This window comes from Kryptolebias marmoratus, linkage group LG7 (assembly GCF_001649575.2).
Source record: "Kryptolebias marmoratus isolate JLee-2015 linkage group LG7, ASM164957v2, whole genome shotgun sequence".
NCBI classification, from domain to species: Eukaryota; Metazoa; Chordata; class Actinopteri; order Cyprinodontiformes; family Rivulidae; genus Kryptolebias; species Kryptolebias marmoratus.
In genome coordinates, this window is record NC_051436.1 from 17,573,338 (window position 1) to 17,592,773 (window position 19,436).

The following is a 19,436-nucleotide window of genomic DNA, read 5'->3' on the forward strand; positions in this document are numbered from 1 at the left end:
GGGTGCTGGTGCCCTGCGTCTCTCCCTGTACCTCTTTGTCGTGAGGACTGCTGACCCTGTGCTTTGCTGACGACCTACCTCTGTGCGGACACGCAGCTACCTTGGGGTGGTGCCAGGTATCTGTTTGCCTGGGACTGCTGCGGCCCTCTGGGGCCGGATCCACCTGTCCTTTCTGCTCTTGGGGGCTGTAGATGGCCGGCCTTCTACTGTTCATGGCACTCTTTTAACTGTGCATCTCCAGGTGACATACTAGTACCAAAACACCCACATAACATGAACACATTTTTTTATTGTATTTCTTATGTCTTCTTATATATATATATATATATATATATATATATATATATATATACATACAGTTAGTCTTTCTATTACACATACACTTAAAAAATTATGTAAATACTTAGATGTTACTGTTTATCACCATATATTTGTTACCTCGAGGGTTCTCTGGAATAGAAGGATTGACATGATATACCAGCAGTAGTCAACAAGTTTGGCTGCCTGTTGGCCATCTTGGATTCAGAGGAAATTCCCATGCAGTTACAATGACTGACCACTGAATAAATATTAATGGAGGGAGGCAGTAGAGAGCACTCTAGGAGCTGATATGCAGTTTCACCATTGAAACCATTGCATTTAAAGGGGAAATGACTTTTGAATTGCTGAACACTGTAGGGACCAATGTGCACCAAAGGGTTGAAACATGTCAACAAGTAATTGTAAAAAGTTTCAAAATTATGTTGAATCTTAAATGTCCTTACTACAGTCCCTGTTGTAGTTTTGAAATATAACTTTGAGACTGGGCTCCATATCAGACAGTTACACTTGCAAAAAAAAAGATGGATTAATTCAGTCTAAATTGCTTTGACATAAACAATAAAACAGTTTGTTGCTTCAGTTGTTGGGAAATGAAAAGGCCTTGTTGGTAACTTTTGTTACAGAGCAGAAAAGTGGTTTTAGTGGCTGAGTTGTTTCATTTGCTGCTCCTTTTACTACAGAGAAAACAAAATAAAGTAGAGAGCAGGTCAACTCACTGATCAGACAAGCATCCCATTAAAAATGTTTTTATTCAGACTGGGTTAGAGAATTTCTTTTAGTTTTAAGATTTAAGTGAATAAAGTTTATGTTGGTCGATTTGTTTCCAACATGAAGTTGGTTAGTTTAAGTAACAGGATATTATAGTTAGGGTTAGGGGTTCGGGTAATACAAACTATATACTTAAATAGACATTTATATACCTTTATAAACTTGTTTAGCTACAATGGTTAATAGTGCAGCAAATCATCATCACCTGGTTTTGGAAGTTGTTGTTTTGCAAATAGATAATGGAAGACACTCAGAATTTTCCTAAACACAAACTTCTCCATTAAAATCAGTTTTTTACTGTAGCTGTAATCATCTGAGAACACAAACAGAAAACATATGAGCACAATAAGCTTTAATTTCACTTTAAGCTGCTGATATCATCAGTTTGGGAGTTTATCTTGGGGCAGCGTACAACACATTTGTCTGCATCTCTCTCTCTGCCACATGTCTTCTGTTGCTCTCTGCTTTGGGACAGAAACTCAGAGCTGCGTAGTTCAGGGCGTCAGAGTCCGGGTTCTGTCAATGAACAAATTTACAATCACTAACACAGCAACTTGTTGTGTGAATTTAAGAAAAAAATGAATAAAATTATGACAAAGTGATTACCTCACTGTGTTGTGTGTTTCGAGTGTCAGTTTGAGCTGAACAAAAGAAAAAAGTTTATCAGCTTGGGTTAGTTTTTTAAAGTTTTATATTCATAAATGTTTGCATTTCCATTTTAACTATAAAAGAAATATAAGTACTTGCGTAAAAACTCCTGATTTTGACGACCAAACTGATGATGATCATTACAAGAAGAATAACTACACCTCCCAGGATCACATTCAGCAGATTTGTTGGTTCATCAATCACATCAATCGCATCTACAAGACAGACAAGATTACGTTTACCTACAGCAGCATTAAATTTAATTTAGTATTTATTCTGACAGTCACTGATATGTGAAAGAAAGCAGATTTACCTTTAACTTGTAAGTATGTTGCTGTGAAGACTCCAGGAGTTAGATCATTTTTAACTCCACAGAAATACAGTCCATTGTCGGAGGGATGCACTTGACTGATGTGCAGAAAAACGTCTGTGATGTTGGAGGTCATAATAAATTTGTCATGTTGAAATCCTTCACATAATGAAAAAGTAGATTCAGAACTTAACATAAATGAGATGCAGCTGATGTTGGGTCCATTATTCAATTTAAACCAATATAAATGAGCGGGAAAACGACTAAGATTGGAGCACTGCAGTGTCACCTCTTCACCCGGCTGAACCACCACTGTGTGAAACTCACAAAGTGACACACAGATCCAACCTGAAAACACAAAACATCCACAAAGAACTAAACAATGTAAAAAAGTGATGGGATGTACAGAGAGAAAGCAAGAAAATGTGTTCAAAAGTATTTGTGGGTGTACTTACTGAAGCTACAGAGTAAAGGTAGAATGCAGCTGAAGTTCATCATTGTGCGCACAGTAAGAGTCCGTTGGTGTAATGTTAGTAGCTGAACTGTGCTCTGGTTACACAGATCTCAGAAAGGAGGTGGGCTCTTCTTTTAGTTATCTGTTTCCCACGGACACCAAGAATGATTTAACGAAACCAGTATAAACTAATACGTATCAGAAGAGACTTTATGAAATCTATAAATTATTTGTTTGTTTGTTCACTATCATATATTGTCGCAAAATAAAACTCTTCCTTTTTGCTTTTTCTAACTAAAATATATGCCTTTAGTTATAAAACAAATGTAATAACAATGCTGGTGTAGATTGTCAGTCATCTAGGACATGGCAAATTCAAAAAAACATATTCAAAAGCAAAACAACTGGACTTTAGATTGAAATGTTTAGCTTCTTATCTGAGAAGCTAAACATCAGTTTAAAGCTGGAGAGTGTGGACTTCCATGCTTGTAAGCTGCATGAGATGTTTTGTCAGCCAAATTAACATGCAGGTTAAACATCCCCTACAATGGAGATTTATCAGTGTCTTTGTTTGCCTGACTCACAAACAAGATGCTTTGGTCACATGCATAAACATGTTGATTAGAGCAAAAATGGCCGGATATTTAGCTTAATGTTACATTATAAGTTTTAGAAAGCTGAAATCTGAGGCCTCCTCTTTTTAAAGTTGTTTAAATCAGCTGACACTTCACGCTTTAAATGGCTTCCTTCACCCCCCTCAAACCATCTAACTTCTCAGTCCAAAACATGAACATTTTGGTCCTCAAAAGAGTGTCTCTTATCCCTATGATGTAGGTCTCCACTAATCCTTGTGATGTAGCTCTCCATATTTCCCCTTCATTCCACTTGATGACAAAAAAAAACAGACAGTATAGTCTGTTAGTTATAGTTATAGTTATAGTTATAGTTATAGTTATAGTTATAGTTATAGTTATAGTTATAGTTACAGTCTGTTAGTATAGGGTCCAATATTACAAATCCTTATGCATGACAGGTTTTAATCAGTAAATAGTCATTTTTATCTTTATAAACTTAAACTTAAGTTATCATAAGAAACATAAACTTCTTTATCCTGATGGTCTGAATAAACTAAAACTGAATTTAGGCTTCTACATTAAGGTTGTCTCAAACACACTTTTAAGGTCACCATCATTTGCTGTTTTACACAGTTGATCTTCTTCAAACACAGACAAAGTTGAATCACCTGACTTGTTGGAAAATGGGTTGATCCACTCCTTCCCAGTTTGAGGGTCTTTTATGGTTGGGAAGTCGCATTCAAATTCTTTTGAAAATTGAGACAGGTGATCGTGCACCAGCTGAGAGTACGAAGGCCCAGACTCCATCACTTTCAAATCCCCTACTAATGATGGAGACATGTCAAAAATCCATTGACTTATATGTGCTTTAATAACTTTCGTAACTTCTTGCAAAACACCATAAACCTCAGGTGATATTTTTCAGCTAGCCAGCATTTCTCTATGGATGGCACAGTGTATTGACTCACGTTCAGAAGCAACCTCCTTGACCCGAGTAGTGAGACCAGAAATCTGTCCAGCCATAGCGGTCACTTAACTCTGAGCTTGTTTCCCTGCTGACAGTGCATGCGAACACCAACACAAAATGACCAGTTCAGTTTTCATGAATGTAACCAATAGCTCTGCAGCTGTGGTGTTGGTTGGCAACAGAAATGGACATAACATATCCTCATGCACATCCTCCTGAAAAATATGTCGCACAAAAACAAGCAATATTGCTTTGTTGTCAACATTGGTAGACTCGTCAACTTGGGTTGCATTACCACGGTGACTCATTAATTCTCTCAAGCAACTACACCTCAACATCCTCTGCTATTTCACTGATTCCTCTAGTTATTATGGTAGTTGAAGTAGGTGCTACTTTTTTAGCTGTAGCCTCTCCTAAAAGTTTACAGCAAATGTCCTTGGCATCAGACAGAATCAGCTCTTCCTCAATAGTAAACGTCTTCTTAGCTTTAGCAATGCAGTTAGCCACTAAAAATGATGCTCTCAGTCCAGTCACTTTTGATGAAGTGGTAGCAGTCAATAATTGCTTCTGTCCTTTGCGTTTACGCTTTTTTTCTTTCAAAAAACTCCAAAGGCATCTTTTAATTCAGGATACTTTGTCTCCATGTGGAAAAGCAGTTTTGGAAGGTATCAGGTCACCACGTATTATACAGAGCAGTCTTGGAGCATTTGAATCACCTGTTGCTATGAGCCCATAATTTAAGTTGGACTCTTGATATTGTCTTTTAAATGCAGTTTTCTTTTTGGTTGCAGTTGTAGAGCCTTATGATGTCTCATCATTAGACCTTTTCCTCCTTTTCAAAGAAGCTCTCTGGGGATGTTTGTTTTTTTGAGTGACTGAGTCAAGCGCTGAAAAGACGTGGACTGAAGTAATTGTTTCTTTGCAAAGTAAAATGCCATGCAGACTAATGGAAATAAAAAATTCAAAGCTAAAGCTAAAGCTTTTTATTTTCACTTTGCAGCCCGATACCAAATAATCCACAATCCCCAGCCCGGTGGTTGGGGACCCCTGCACTAAAGTATTAGTGACAACAGTTTGAACAAATTCACTAAAAGACTAACCACTGAAAAATGGCAAAAGCCTTTATTTTATACTGTTTTATATAAAAAAATCATCAATATTGTGAATTTTGTTCAGCCACAGTAATAAAATCCTTTGCTTGTCCAGTATTCTTCGTATGGCTGTACATATGTTACATTTATACATGGGATGTTAGTGGGTTTGATTAACTAACCCTATTCAGCTGTGTGACGACAGTTGTTGTATTCAGTTGTTGTGGGTCAGAGGAAGAGCCAAGACTGCAGTATGTGGTGCTTTTCTTAACAGCCGAGGCATGGATCATCTTAAACTGTGTGTTCACAGTCTTGTGTTCAGTCCTGTGCTGACAAATATTTATGTTTACCATTTATTTTGATGGTGACCAAACAGATAAACTTCAACCACATTCAAACAACACTGTGTTACAAGAAATGCTGGTGTAAATTCTCAGTCTTCCAGGCCATGGTAAATTCAAAAAAGGTTAAGGGGGTCCCCAATCCTGGTCCTCGAGGACCACTATCCTGCATGTTTTCCTTGTTTCCCTGCTCCAACACACCTGATTTAGTGGTTAAATTACCTCTTCATGTTCTGCAGAAGCCTGTTAATCACCCATTGATTCAAATCAGGTGAAATGCTGGGCCCTTCTTCTTGAGTCTCCCCGTGAATGTGACAGTTTTTAGTGCCTGTCATAAAGGTGGCTCTTGAGGAGCTTAGCATTTTAATCTGAAGAATGACGTATTCAGTTGCAGAATTGAACAGTGCTTTCTGGAAGCTGTAGAAACTCCAACCACAATCTCAAAAGGTACTTCTCTACAAATCCAAGCCATTGCTCTGCTTTTTAATCCACTACAGTGTAAACTGTTCTGTCAGCCAAATTGATGTTTTTTAAAAAGGCTAAACCTTTTTTGCATTGTCACAGCACCAGTTTAATCGAACAAACCTTCTGACAAGAACAAGGTGTTGCTCAGAGCAGAAACTTTATTGAAAGGTATGTCTTAGATTTACACACATGTATGAAATGAAATGCACATTTTTTTAAGAGGTCTCTTAAAAAAATAATTTCTTGTTGCACATGTCCAACCCTACTGCTTCACACTGGAATAGAAACATTCACTAAGGGTGTCATCTGTCTCTCTTCTCGATACTCGTCTGTTGGAATTCCCTACGGCAGCATATTGAATATTCTCTTCATCTTGATGTAGCTGATAATAAAAGATGAAATGCTTAATTACTGTACTATAAAACACATGTCCAGAACCTGAGCAGTTTTGACAGAAAGAGGGGGGAAAGAGGGGAAAAGCCATTTACCCAACTTTGATACAACCCCAATTTCAAAAAAAAGTTGTGTTGTGTAAAACGTAAAAGAAAACCAAATGGAGTGATTTACAAATCTCATAAACCCATATTTTATTCACAACGAAACATTAAAAACATATCAAATGTTTAAACTAAGAAATTATACAACCACTCTTTTTTGGTTTTGATTGTATGTTTGTTTTGCATTACGAAACAAAAACATTCAGCAAAGAAGACCCAGGATTGTTCAACATCTGGAATCTTAAGAAGTGTTTCTGCCATCAAATTCAAAAATTACCTCAGGTATTTATGAAATTTGCAAGTCATTAGATTCTGTTTTTAATTACATTTTACGCTCCAACTGTTTTGTAATTAGGTTGTATGTAAAAGCCATCATGAAAGGAAATATATAGTATATATATATTGCCACAGAAAATTATTCTTACCTGTGTATTTGGGCTGTGGGTAGCTGAAAATGTGTCACTGGAATCTGTTTGTAAAGAAAAAGTCTTTATTTTTACTTTTTTACATATTTATATTTACAATATTTTTACATTTGAGTATTTAATGTCAGCTTCAAAAAGCAGCAGGTACCTGTCTGTGGGCTCTGTCTTTTGCTCATTTTGAAGACAAAAAAAGCCAGAAAAACAACCAGGAAGGTGGTGAATGCCAAAGCTCCACTCAAGAGATAGATAAGAACAGGAGGGACTGCTTCGTCTGCAGAGAGATGGTCACCACAAGACACAACATGTGTTCAGGTTGATTTCTTCTGAATTTATATTAATATAAACTACTGTTAAAAGATTTTTGTCATATCTCAGTCAAGTTTTTCAGAACGCATACAAAAAAATGTCTTTCTGAAACAACTAATTGAAGAAATTTGAGGGAAAATACTTTGTGAACATTAATTTTATGAACTTGTAAAACAGTTTGAACCAGACTAATTTAATGAGTCAGCTAGACCTCATCAATTTTTGATCATCGAAAGATCCTTCCTGAAAAGACTCTGCATAGAAAAAGAAAATAAATCATATCACATCTTACAAGGATGGACAGGATTAGGAATGAGGTCATCAGAGGTACAGCACAGGTTGAAAGACTGGGAGATAAAGTTAGAGAGGCCAGACTGAGATGGTTTGGACATGTGCAGAGGAGGGACAGAGGAGGGACAGTGGGTATATTGGTGGAAGGATGTTAGAGATGCATCTGCCAGGAAAAAGACAAAGAGGAGACATATGGATGCAGTCAGAGAGGACATGGAGGGAGTTAGAGTGAGGACAGAGGACGCAGAAGACAGAGTTAGATAGAGGAGGAAGATAACTCACTGTGACGACCCCTGAAAAGGGAACAGCCAATAGAAAATGAAGGAGATCAAATCTCATCTTATTTTTGCATAGATTTGCATTTTACAGTAAGAGACTGTTGTGGTTCCTGAAAGTGGAAGCAGACTTGTTGCCACAAAGAAAAGACCAGAAGAGAAAGACCAGAAATTTAAAATATCCAACAATAATATTAATAATAAAGCACTTTCCTTAATAAAGTTATAAAGTGTTTAACAAAAACGGTAAAGCTGAGTTTGGTCAGGTGGATGTTTACAATAACAAAAGGTCTGAAAAGCATTAAACATTACTAAAGGCTTTCAAAAGCCTGGAGCTCTGCAGGCAGAGAAAATCTATATTTAATTTTCACTTTGTCAAAAAGTGTGACCTAGAAACAGTAAGCAAGATGCTGTTTATGAATATGAATGGTCATGAGGGTAGATAATAGGTCCATAAGTTTGTGAAATATTTAGTGGCAAGACCATTTTAGGCTTTAAAGATGAGACGTAAGATTTAAAAATCAATACAGAATCTAACAGGAAGTCAGTAAAAGGAGGGAAACACAGAGGACACATTTTTATGGCTTTTAGATAATAAAAGCTCAGTCATGTTGGAACAGAACAGGGCCATCCTCAAACTTTTCCCACAAAGTTTGGACCATGAAATTGTCCAAAATGTCTTGGTATGCTGAATAATTAAGAGTTCCTTTTACTGGAACTAAGCAGCTGAGCCCAACTCCTGAAAAACAACCCCACACCATAATCCTCCCTCCACCAATCTTTACACTTGGCACAATGCAGTCAGACAAGAACCGTTCTCCTGGCAGCAGCCAAACCATCAGATTGCCAGACAGAAAAGTGTGATTTGTCACTCTCTGCTCACTGTTCTTGACTGGTGAACGTTGATGACCTCTGTGAACTATGAGCCTCAGCATCCATTGAACTCTCTGTGATTTTACATGGCCTACCACTTCTTTACCGAGTTGATGCTGTTCCCAATCACGTCCACGTTGTTATAACACCAATAACAGTGGACTGAGGAATATTTAGTAGCGAGGAAATTTCAGGATTGGATTTATGGCACAGGTGGCATCCTGTCACAATACCACACTGGAACTCACTGAGTTAAGTGATTTGCATGGATGAGTGAATACTTTTGGTAATATAGTCTATTTTTATGGAATTTATATAATAAAGGTTTCATGCCAAGAAAGAGCACTGCAGAATGAGAAGGTCAAAAAGAGCTGAACTGAGTCTAGTGAAATCAGAAGACAGGGTACCCAGAGAGGAAACATGGTACTGTATGAGAAAGTCAGGTGTGGCTGAGAAATAAGTGAGGATAGTGGAAAACAAGTGGAAGGACGGCAAGTAAGTGATAAGATGTGTAGATTCAAGGCAGGGGTGTGATTACATTAGGGATCAGCTCTGAGCCACTTGTTTGATATGATGATAAACGGGTTCACACATGAGGTCAGGCAGGAGTACTCATGAACTATGTTGTTTCCAGACAACACTGTGAACTGTAATGAGAGTAGGGAGCAGGTGGAGGTATACTTGAAGAGAAGAGAACTGCAAGCAAGACACAATCCATGTGTGAAAATGAAAGGGAGACGTGTCACAGTCAAGTTGCAAGGAGTAACGGTGTTAAAACCTTGATGATTATTAATTGTTAAGAGTGAAAACAAAGTTTATACTGGAGAGATTTGGGCATATGATAAAGTATGATTATGAATAATCTTAATAGCATGACAGTGTTATTTTAAGAACTCTGAGTAGTTTTCATCAAATGAAGACACTTACCATCAAAGACCTGTTCAGTCTTGTTTCCAAACAGTATGTTTCCACATGAAGCAACAGCACAGTAGTGGATTCCAGCTCCTGACACGTTCGTTGGTAGACTGTACACACAGGTGTCTGTATGTGTGTTAGAATTTCTCCCGCACTGATCATTCCTGCCTCCCTGGGTGTAAATGAGTCCTGGATGAGATTCTTCACCATCTTTGAACCTGTAAACACTGTGTTCTGCATCACACATCGAAGCATGTACTCTACAGTTCAGAGTCATGGATCCTTCTGACTGAAACATTTCAGATGCTGACTCGTGGACTAAAGTTTGGATGTTCAGTCCTGAACCCTTAACAGTGACCCAAGTGCCCTCGCAAAACTCAAACTCATGTATATTGCTCTTTACACAGTAGTAAATAGCCGAGTCTGACATTTTCAGATCTGATATCTTTAGTTTGATGTTCCTCTGGTTCCCAGTATCCAGTGAGAAACGTGAGTGGTTAAATTTGTCCTCAAAGGTGGCATTTCCTTGATGCTTGTAGAATGTGCACATCTGTTCTGGTCTCTTTCCCAGGATTTGTTTGTACCAGAAAAACATCACTGCTACATCATCTTGACAGAGACACTGCAAAGTCACTCTTTTTCCGACATCAACGGACTCCAAACGTAATGTTTGTTTCAGAGTTGCCATGTGGGCTGAGGACAAAATTAGGACACAAAGCAAAACAACATAGGAAGTACAATTAAAGTATGCAGTAAAAGTCTTTGTTGCAATAATTGTAGGTAAGAATCAAACTTCATAGGTAAAAATTTAGCAAAAAGCAATTACAAAACCAAACTTACCCACCACCAACAGAAAAGTAAGACACAAAGCAAAGGTTGCAAGTGCCATCGTGCTTCAAATGCAGTGATGAAAGACCTGAATCACTATGTTCTCCGCTCTTCACACTTACTACTGTGTTTGACTGGCCAATCAGAGTGAATGTCCTATTCTGAAGTAATGTTCAGTGCCTCCTACCTAAACAGCTGTGCCCCATGACTCTTGAACTTGGCCTTAGCTGGAGGAGAATACACGTTTAAATAGGAATCAGATTTTCTGGATTTACACAACTTTTTTCAGCAGAAGTTTTAACTCTTGCAAACCGCTGTCCTTACACAAATTTGAGTGCATCAGAGACAATAACTTGTGCACAAGGTTACTGTTGATCAATTAATCAACATTTACTTTAGCTCCCAAGTCACAGCTGAACATGTCATTGTAATGGAAGTGAGCCCAGGATTCAGATTACTGGCAGGATTTTAGCTGCAAAATCAGCTGAACAATTGAAGTCCAACCATGATTATGACCTGACCTCCCATTTAAGCACAGTCATACAGCACTGAAGATAACAAGTCTTTAACATCAAGAGTGTCAGCAGTGGCATCAGTATATAAATATTAGGTGTTATCATTACGTATAGATGAAAATTAATTTATAAAACATAATGAACTGACAACTGACAAAATCCCCGATGACTGTTAATAGTACCTGGCATTTATAACAAATCAACCCATTTAAAAAAAACTGATGTAGGACCTCTTAACTTCACAGACATATGTGGGAGATGTGGCAAGTCAGGAGCAAGACAGAACCAAATATAGTGTGTCTAAAATTAGATACCTTTTTTATTACACTGAGATGTACAAAGTAAAAATAGAAACATCTGAATTGCTCCTACTGAGAGCTGTGTGGGTTTTCTGTGAGCCTGCAGGAGTTGGTGGAGTAAAGCATTGTGAGGCAGATGACAGGATCTTAACTTTTTCAAACCTTTAGCTAAGTGTCCTTAATGCACTTTGGAGATGATGCTCATTTCATACAGCTACATTTGTAAACTGGCTTCTCTTCAGTGTAAACTGCTGTACTCTGTGGCTCTGAAGTCACAGGTCCTCTTCCTGTACAAGCAGGCAAGGACCGAAGTTTCCACCAGAGGAAATATGCTCATTGCCATTCTCACCTTCGTCACCACAAGCTTCAAAACAAGAAACAAACACTAAGATACAAAGGTAAAATTAGCCCCCTCTACTTGTCTTTCTCATTTTCTAATTTGTACTGCTTTTACTGAGCTCCACCTTTATTTTGTTTTTTTGTTTTGTTTTGTTTTGTTTTTTTACACTAGCTCACAAGTTACATGAGTGGTCAGTGGATCCTTGACTATTTTTTCTTGATATAACCAAACAGTTATCCACAAAGTCTTTTTGGCATATGCCATTTTCGCCTTTTGAGCATACACACACTTTTAGTATGAATCCCTTGTGATTTTTTTTTTTTTATAAATGAGACCACTGGTGATGACTGAGCTGTCCTGAAACAGTTTCATGTAGGGCTCCCAGTCCGGGGATCAGATTGGTGAGATCTCACCACCCAGCTTTCCAGAAGGCTTCCAACTTTTTGTTGGAAGCTGACGTGGCTTCTATGAGCGATTCTTTAACTGGATGTTGTGGCAGTTGCAAATGAAACGAGATCATTGGCAAACTTTATTACAAATGTGCCATCACACCAGGTGCCGTTAAAGAACTTCTTTTAGTCTCATTCATTCTCTGCACTCTTAACACACACGTCTCTTTTCTTTTTTTTTAATTTTACAATAAGCATATTTTATGATTTTCTTTTAACTAATGTTGGTTTCAAAACACTTTTCACTTCAGCTTTAAACCGCCAGAAGGGCAAGGCCAAATGGAGCCATGCTTTCTGGCTCCATTTGGCCTTGCCCTTCTACCTGGTCTGAATGCAAGCCTGCAGCCTCTCCAGTTCAGGAGCTCTCCTGCACCTAAGCCCTGCTGTTCTGCATCACCTCCTTGGACTTCCTGTGCTGCAGCTCCAAGCTTTAGGCATCCACCTTGGCTTCTTCCCAGGTCTGTGCCGACAGATCCTGTGTCCAAGTTTGAGGGGGTACTGGATGACACCTTTCTTGTCTAAACCTGGTCCCGAGTGCAAATGGGTCCAGATAAATGTATACAAATTAATGTTATAACTAACTACATAAGCAACATACACATTATTATTGACTTACACAGGTTAAATTATGGGCCAAACAAATTCAAACATCAAACTAATTTAGATATAAGTCTATCATCTACCTCCTCTCTAAAGAAATTGGCCCAAAAAGATGGATGATTTGTCAGTTCACATCAGCTTGAGTCTTTAGGCTGCCCTCATGTGTGCATTGCCTGAAGCACGCCTTTTAGAAGTAAAACTCAAATAGAAAGATGTCAGTGGTCTTCTGAAAATGATAACATAACTAGAGCAAACTTCCTGTCAGTGTATGTGCTTTCAAAAATCCTGAGTGAGGGTGAGGCTGGTGAGAACACTCATAAGTACAAACAGATCTTTATTTGAAGATCCACAGCTCATCTGCAAAAAGACTAAAAGATGCAACTCTCTTACACATAGTCAAAATTTTGCATGACTTTCTTTTTGCTTTCTACCTGAGTAAACACATTCAGTCTTGGTATTTTTGTGTTAGCTTAAAATCAAGAGCAGTTAAAGACTTCTGGCATCTTAGTAACAAAGATAACAGTATGTGCTCAGAAGATTAAAAATACATCAAATATGCATATTTAATTTTCTAAAAGGGGCTAGGATTAAAATTTTGGAAATCTTAGAATAAAATGGGGTTTCTGTGTTTGTTGTGGAAAGAGATGGGCATTTTTTTAATGTTTTAAAACAACAATGCATGTGGTTTGGAACTGGAAATACCCATGCTGCCTCAGTCATTTCTCACATGACACTGATGGGTCAAGAAGGTGTCTCATGCCCAGCTTGAAAGTGTTGCGTGAAAGGTGTTATAACAACTGCAGAGTGTGGTTGCTCAGCTTGTAGACAGTTTCATGCTGCTGAGCAGATCTGCCAGCAATCACCCTGAGATGCATTCTTGCTGTCTTGATGTGATTTATGAAAGAACCGAGGCATGGGGAAGTTGGAAGATGGTCACTGCAACCAGCTGGCTGCAGGATTAAAAATCTAAGATGTCTGATACACATTCTATGTGTTGCATTTCCATGCCAACCCTGCTGAGTTACACTCTACACCGACACTTGTTTGCTTCCTCTATGAAAGTTCATTGTGTAACATGGCCAGGTTGTCGCTCATGAGTGAGTCACAGATGAGTGAGTCAGCAAAATGCTCTTGTAGTGTGTGAGTTTTACTTATAAATGAAAAGCCGACACTGGATTTGAAAAATTAATGTGTGTAGTACCCTGACATTTAAAAATTGATTCCCAGCAAAATCTGGAACTGGGAAGGTGTGATAGGAAAAGTGGTACTTACTGTACCAGACTTTGGAAGGCTCTGATAAATAAAAAGACGAGATTGACAATTAAGGGGCTCTGGACATAATGAAGGTTATGTCTGAGCAGGGAACAGGCAGGTGGACCTCCCTTAAATACTATCCTGATTAATATTGAATCTTCCTTGTGATCATCTGACCTGCTATCTGACAGAACTCTAGGGTTGGTTCCTGTTCAGTTTGACAACGATGGAAGTCATTGATGAGGGATGGGTCCAAAACAAAACAAGCTGGTATCCAAGAGTGCTTCTTGTGGATGTAGCTTTCCCAGTTAACGATTTACTGGACTCTAAATCGCAGCAGCCAGTTCCCTAAGCACAGTGGTGTGGCTTGAGTCCACCAGAGGGGAGCAATAAGTCAGCATGCAAGCACATTAGACTCTGGGTCTGTGGGACGGGCACTGTGGGGAAAAATGTCTGGAGAGGGAATTCACTCTTTGGTTACTGGAAGCAGGACAGTAGGCAAAGTGAAAGTTTAAAGAATCCAAATAATTCTCTAAAAAGTTTTCAGATGATCTAAAATGCTGCTGCCAGAGTTCTGACAAGAGTTTAGAGAGATCATATTTCTTCAATTTTAGCTTGTCTTTATTGGCTCTAGGTCAAATTCAGAAGCTAGAAAGGCTTACCTGGTGGGGCTCTTTGAGGACACCAGGACCGAGGACACAACGGGACAGACCTCTACAAGAGATCCTTCCTGCCCACAGCCATCAGCATCTATAACAACTCTTTAACAAAACCAGGATTATGAGATACAACAGCATTTAATTTCCCTTTAGGATTAATAAAATACTATTGAATTGAATTGAACAGCAAGCTCCTCCCCTTGATAACATACTGATGTGTAAAACCAAAACAGGTCAAACAACAAAAACATTCTTTTTGAATTGAGAAAACTCCTCATATGAGAAGCAAAACGCCTTCATCTACAGAATAGAAGTCCAGTTGTTTTTGCTGTTTAACCTTTTTTAGATTTACCATGTCTGGATGACTGAGAATCTACACCAGCATACTGATGTGTAGCAGATAGATGAGGATAAGGAAGGGTGATAACCTTTCTTCAACTTACCACATATTAAGCTCTCATTAAAGCAGGGGCACCAGGTCAGATTGACCAAACAACAGATTGACTATTCTATGTAAGACCTCAATCATTAGATTATTTAATCTATTCACTCTTATCATTATCATATCTCAACAGCTGAAGATGAAATTGATAAATTACAGGGAATCCTTATCATATTATTTACACAGATTAAGGAAGAAACCAAATTTGTCTTTAAGGTTTTATTACAAAAATCAAACTAAATCAAGAAAATAGAATCAGCAACAAACAATTAAGATGACACAACAAAATAAGACTAACACTAAGATTTTAAAGAGCAATCTTCTTTTGTATGTCCTTGACAGGTGCTGAAAAACTATGTTTATTCAATATAGATGGAAGAGAGCAAACATATGAACATCAGCTCCATGTAGAGTTTTTTTGCATTGTGGTATGCATACGTTTCAGTGGTCTCTAGGGAGACAAGCAAAGAAAAAATCCTCAAAGTAAAGGGGTTGGTAACCTGGCTGTTTCATTTAAATTAACTACGAGGATAAATAAGTTTCATCCATAACAAAGCTAGTGGTAACACAGTTCAGTTTTGTTAAACTGTTGGAAATTTTCCAGTTTTGCAGTTTAATGTGAGTCAAAACATACAATGACTGCATAAATATTTCCTTTCATTTTATTGACATAAAATATAGGGAAATCCTGTAGGACAATCTAATGATGTCTGCAAAAGAATTGTGTTGTAGCACAGTGTCTCTCATCTGACCTGCTGAAGCTCGGTAAAGCTTGGTGACGTCTTGGTGGTCTCTCTCACTGTTCTCCTTCTTCACTCAGTTTGTGAGGACGGTCTGCTCTTGGTAGATTTATACATGTCCCATATTCCTTCCAGTTCTTGATGATGGATTTAACAGAACTCCTGGAATGTTTAGGGCCCTGGAAATCCTTCTGTATCCATCCCCTGACTTGTACTTTTCAATAATCTTTTCTCAGTTAAATTAGGACAGTCACATTAAAGGGGGTGATTTTTTTTGCAGTCACCTATTTTAGATTGCATATTTTTACTTAAATGGTATTTCTCTGTAGAAATTTGATTTTACTTTGTCATCAGTGGGATTTTTTTATTTATAATATAGAGTATGTATAATATTTATACATATATTTATAATTTTATTGACCATGACTGATTTATAATAGCAATAAAAGGGTAAAACTTTCACGTGGGTGAATACTTTTTAGAGGCACAGTATTTCTACTTAAGCTATTTATACATTTTCTAGTTTGGCCTCAATTCCATAATGAGATTTTTCCATTTTTCAGTTTCTGATGTTAGAATAAAGTACAGAGTCTTGACTATACTTCAGGAGGAGGTCTGGAGGCGAGGCTTCTGTGAGCCGTAGACACAGTTGAGTAGACAACTGTCTCATTTGTCTGTGAGAAATGGAAGCATAGACTTATTAGAACAGTCAGACAGAGGTTTATGCAGAGTTACTCAAACATACATTAAAATCTTTTCAAATACATTCACTAGCAACTTTATTAGGTACACCTTTCTAGCACTGATTGATTCAACCCCCCTTTTGTTTTCAGAACTGCTTTAATTATTCATGTCATAGATTCAATAAGCAGTTGGAATCATTCCTCAGAGATTTTGGTCCACATTGACATGTTAGCATCAATGTGCTGTTGCTGCAGTTTTGTCAGCTGCACGTCCATGATGTGAATCTCCTGTTCCACCACATCCCAAAGGTGATCAACTGGACTGAGATCTGGTGACCTTAGAGGTCACTGGAGTTCAGTGAATTGAGACCCATCAGACTGGGTAATGTTTTTCCAATTTTTTATTGTGCAATTTTGGTGAGCCTGGGTAAATTGTAATGTCAGTTTCCTGTTCTTAGCTGACAGGAGTGGCACCCGGTGTCTCTTTAAACCCTTGAGATGGTTGTGTGTAAAAATCCCAGTAAAACAACAGTATCTGAAATACTACAACCACATCACATTCCAAGTCACTTAAATCTCCTTTCTTCCCCATTTTGATGCCCGGTTTCAACTTCAGTAGCTCGTCTTCACCACGTCTACATGCCTGAAGGCATTGAGTTGCAGCCATGTGATTGGCTGATTAGCTATTTGTGTTAACAAGCAGTTGAACAAAGTAACCTAATAAAAAAGGCATTTTAGTGTGTATTTCACAATAATGTGCTAAGGCAAACTGACCTGTTTACTATCAGAAGATCTATCAGGTGCCTCTGAAGAAACATGAAATAATAAATAGTTATTTTATGCAGAATGTAACAGACTGTGTGTTTGATTCTGCACAAAGTTTAACATACCTGGAGAATCTTTCCTCCGGGTTCTACAAATTATCCATAAAAGAAGGACAATCACAATCCCCAAAATAGTGTTTGATACAATCAGTGCAACGTTACTTTGTTTCAGCTCCGGCAGTTTGATCTCATCTGGAAACAGAAGAACAAAAACACATCTAGCTTTACATCCGTTTCTTAAGAAGTAATGTTGAATTTGAGGAGCTGAATTTCTATCATGTCATGAACATGTCTTCTTCTTTTTTTGCCTTCTTGCTCCCTTTACGAGTCACCACATCAGATCATCTGCCTCCATCTTACCCTATCCTAGCAATCTCCTCTGACACACCAACCTTCTGCAGATTCTCCTTCACTACATCCCTGAACCTTCTCTGAGGTCTTCTTCTTTTCCTCCACACTTGCAAATCTATATTAAACATCCTTTATATATCTACTATTCCTACTGTGCACATGTCTAAACCACCTCAGCCTGTCTAACTTTGTCTCTAAAAAGCTCGGCTCAAGTTGTCTTTTGTCATAATAATTTCTATTCCTGTCAGTCTTGGTCATTTCCAATGAAAATCTTATCTTCATCTCCGCCACCTCCAGCTCCACCTCTTGTTGTTTTCTTAGTGCCACTGTCTCCAAATCAAACATCATTGCAGGTCTCTCTACTGTCTTGTAAACCTTCCCTTTCACTCTTGCAGTTCTCTTTCTGTCACAAATAACCCCCGACGCTTGTCTCCATCCAACCCACCCTGTTTGCACGCCCTTCTTCACCTCTCTTGTGCACTACTCCCTGCTTTGGATGGTTGACCCCAGGTACCTAAACTCATCCACCTTCAACACCTCTACCCCTCGCAGCTTCACTGTTACACCAGTCTCCCTCTCATTAACGCACATGTTGTGTTCAAGCTCAACCAATATTAAATTAGAAAACAAAATAGAGTTAGTACCTTTAAGAGTCAAAGAGGTTCCTGGTCCAAACCGAATATCATTTAGGAACAGCGCTCCACAAAAGTAGGTTCCAACATCTTCCGCTGCTACTCTGAATATACTCAGATGACTGTTGATGTTGTCAAATTGTACTGAAAAACGCTGACGAAATTTGTCAGATATCTCACTTCGGTTGTAAGTGGTATCAAAAAATGCAACAAGCTGTAGTCTTCTGTCTGTATTTAGTTTGTACCACATTCTTTTATTCATTAAACTCTCTATGTAACATTCAATAGCTGTCGATTCTCCGAGCTTCAATATTTGTACAGAAACAGGCTGAGAGATTTCATTGACTTCTGCCGCATCTGAAATAAATAACATAATATCATCAACTTTGTGAAGACTGATTAAGGGAAAAAAAGTTGTACAAATATGTGTTAGTTACTCACACAAAGACTTGAGTATGAGCACGGTCATGAAGAACGCCAGCATCTTGTCTGCTTCTCTGGTCCTGCTGCTTCTTTATCTGTTTGGATCTACTGAAGTGGCAGCAATATAAACACAAATTTAAAAAAAAAAAACAACTTGTCCTACATTTTACCACATCTATCAGGTCTGGTTGATTCATGATTGTTAGCACAGAAACATCATTTACCCCAAAGAGAGAAAAAAAAGGAACGGGGGAGGGGGGGGCTGTTTTTTATCAGTATCAGCAGAATTTTGAACAGTTGAAGGACGCTTTGTCATCTGGGCTCTGAGACCGTTTTGTCTGTCAGCATAATGGAAACCTCAATCATTTGGGTGTAAACGTTCAGTGAACAGCAGAAGACTTTTAGGACTAAAACATGACTGACACTGTTCACCACCATTGACGACCCTAATCACTCTTAGTCCAAGAAGACTAAAACAAAATGAGGCACGTTTAATTATAATTTCAAAATAAAGGGGAAAAAACAAGATTTACGTAATAATCTAAAATATTTTCTTGGTAATTTGTTGTGCTACCAAAACATGTGAAGTAGTTTTTATAATATTTTTTCTTTAGATTGCTCCTTTGCTCTGTGTTTTTTCAAAATTAAAAACACTCAACTGGGAACCGCACTTCGATATAAAAACAGACTGCTCCATCAATGTTTGCTTTTTCTAAAGTATATAGAAATTTTGGGACATTCTGAAAATAAAAAAATACAATAGTCAAGCTTAGAAGTATCAAATGTCTGAATTAGTTTTGGTGCTTCACTCTGGGACAGTGTTTCTAATTTTGACATGAAGTAAATGAAAGCAAGTGGTCCTGGAGATGTGTTCT

The 19,436-nt window shown here is 38.1% G+C and overlaps 3 protein-coding genes across 4 annotated transcripts; all 3 read right to left on the reverse strand.

The window, feature by feature from the left end:
- Positions 1-1,442: 1,442 nt before the first annotated feature.
- On the reverse strand, positions 1,443-2,619 carry LOC112451049. The gene is made up of 5 exons (XM_025009101.2): positions 2,503-2,619; positions 2,051-2,395; positions 1,833-1,952; positions 1,696-1,730; positions 1,443-1,605 (listed from the first exon to the last, which is right to left on the reverse strand). The coding sequence occupies exons 1-5, from the start codon at positions 2,543-2,545 to the stop codon at positions 1,483-1,485; spliced, it is 666 nt and encodes a 221-aa protein (XP_024864869.1). The 5' UTR covers positions 2,546-2,619; the 3' UTR covers positions 1,443-1,482.
- A 3,461-nt stretch (positions 2,620-6,080) lies between these two features.
- Positions 6,081-10,534, reverse strand: LOC108244256. 2 transcript variants are annotated; one of them, XM_017430270.3, is made up of 5 exons: positions 10,363-10,533; positions 9,535-10,215; positions 7,011-7,133; positions 6,863-6,906; positions 6,081-6,322 (listed from the first exon to the last, which is right to left on the reverse strand). In XM_017430270.3, the coding sequence occupies exons 1-5, from the start codon at positions 10,409-10,411 to the stop codon at positions 6,203-6,205; spliced, it is 1,017 nt and encodes a 338-aa protein (XP_017285759.2). In that variant the 5' UTR covers positions 10,412-10,533; the 3' UTR covers positions 6,081-6,202. The 2 variants fall into 2 exon arrangements, with proteins under 2 accessions (XP_017285759.2, XP_037832305.1); XM_037976377.1 differs by having other exon boundaries at positions 6,295-6,378; positions 10,363-10,534.
- Positions 10,535-16,008: 5,474 nt separating this feature from the next.
- Positions 16,009-18,760, reverse strand: nitr6b (novel immune-type receptor 6b). The gene is made up of 5 exons (XM_025009104.2): positions 18,580-18,760; positions 18,151-18,495; positions 17,222-17,347; positions 17,106-17,137; positions 16,009-16,322 (listed from the first exon to the last, which is right to left on the reverse strand). Exons 1-5 carry the CDS (start codon positions 18,620-18,622, stop codon positions 16,245-16,247), a joined length of 624 nt encoding a protein of 207 aa, XP_024864872.1. The 5' UTR covers positions 18,623-18,760; the 3' UTR covers positions 16,009-16,244.
- Positions 18,761-19,436: the final 676 nt, after the last annotated feature.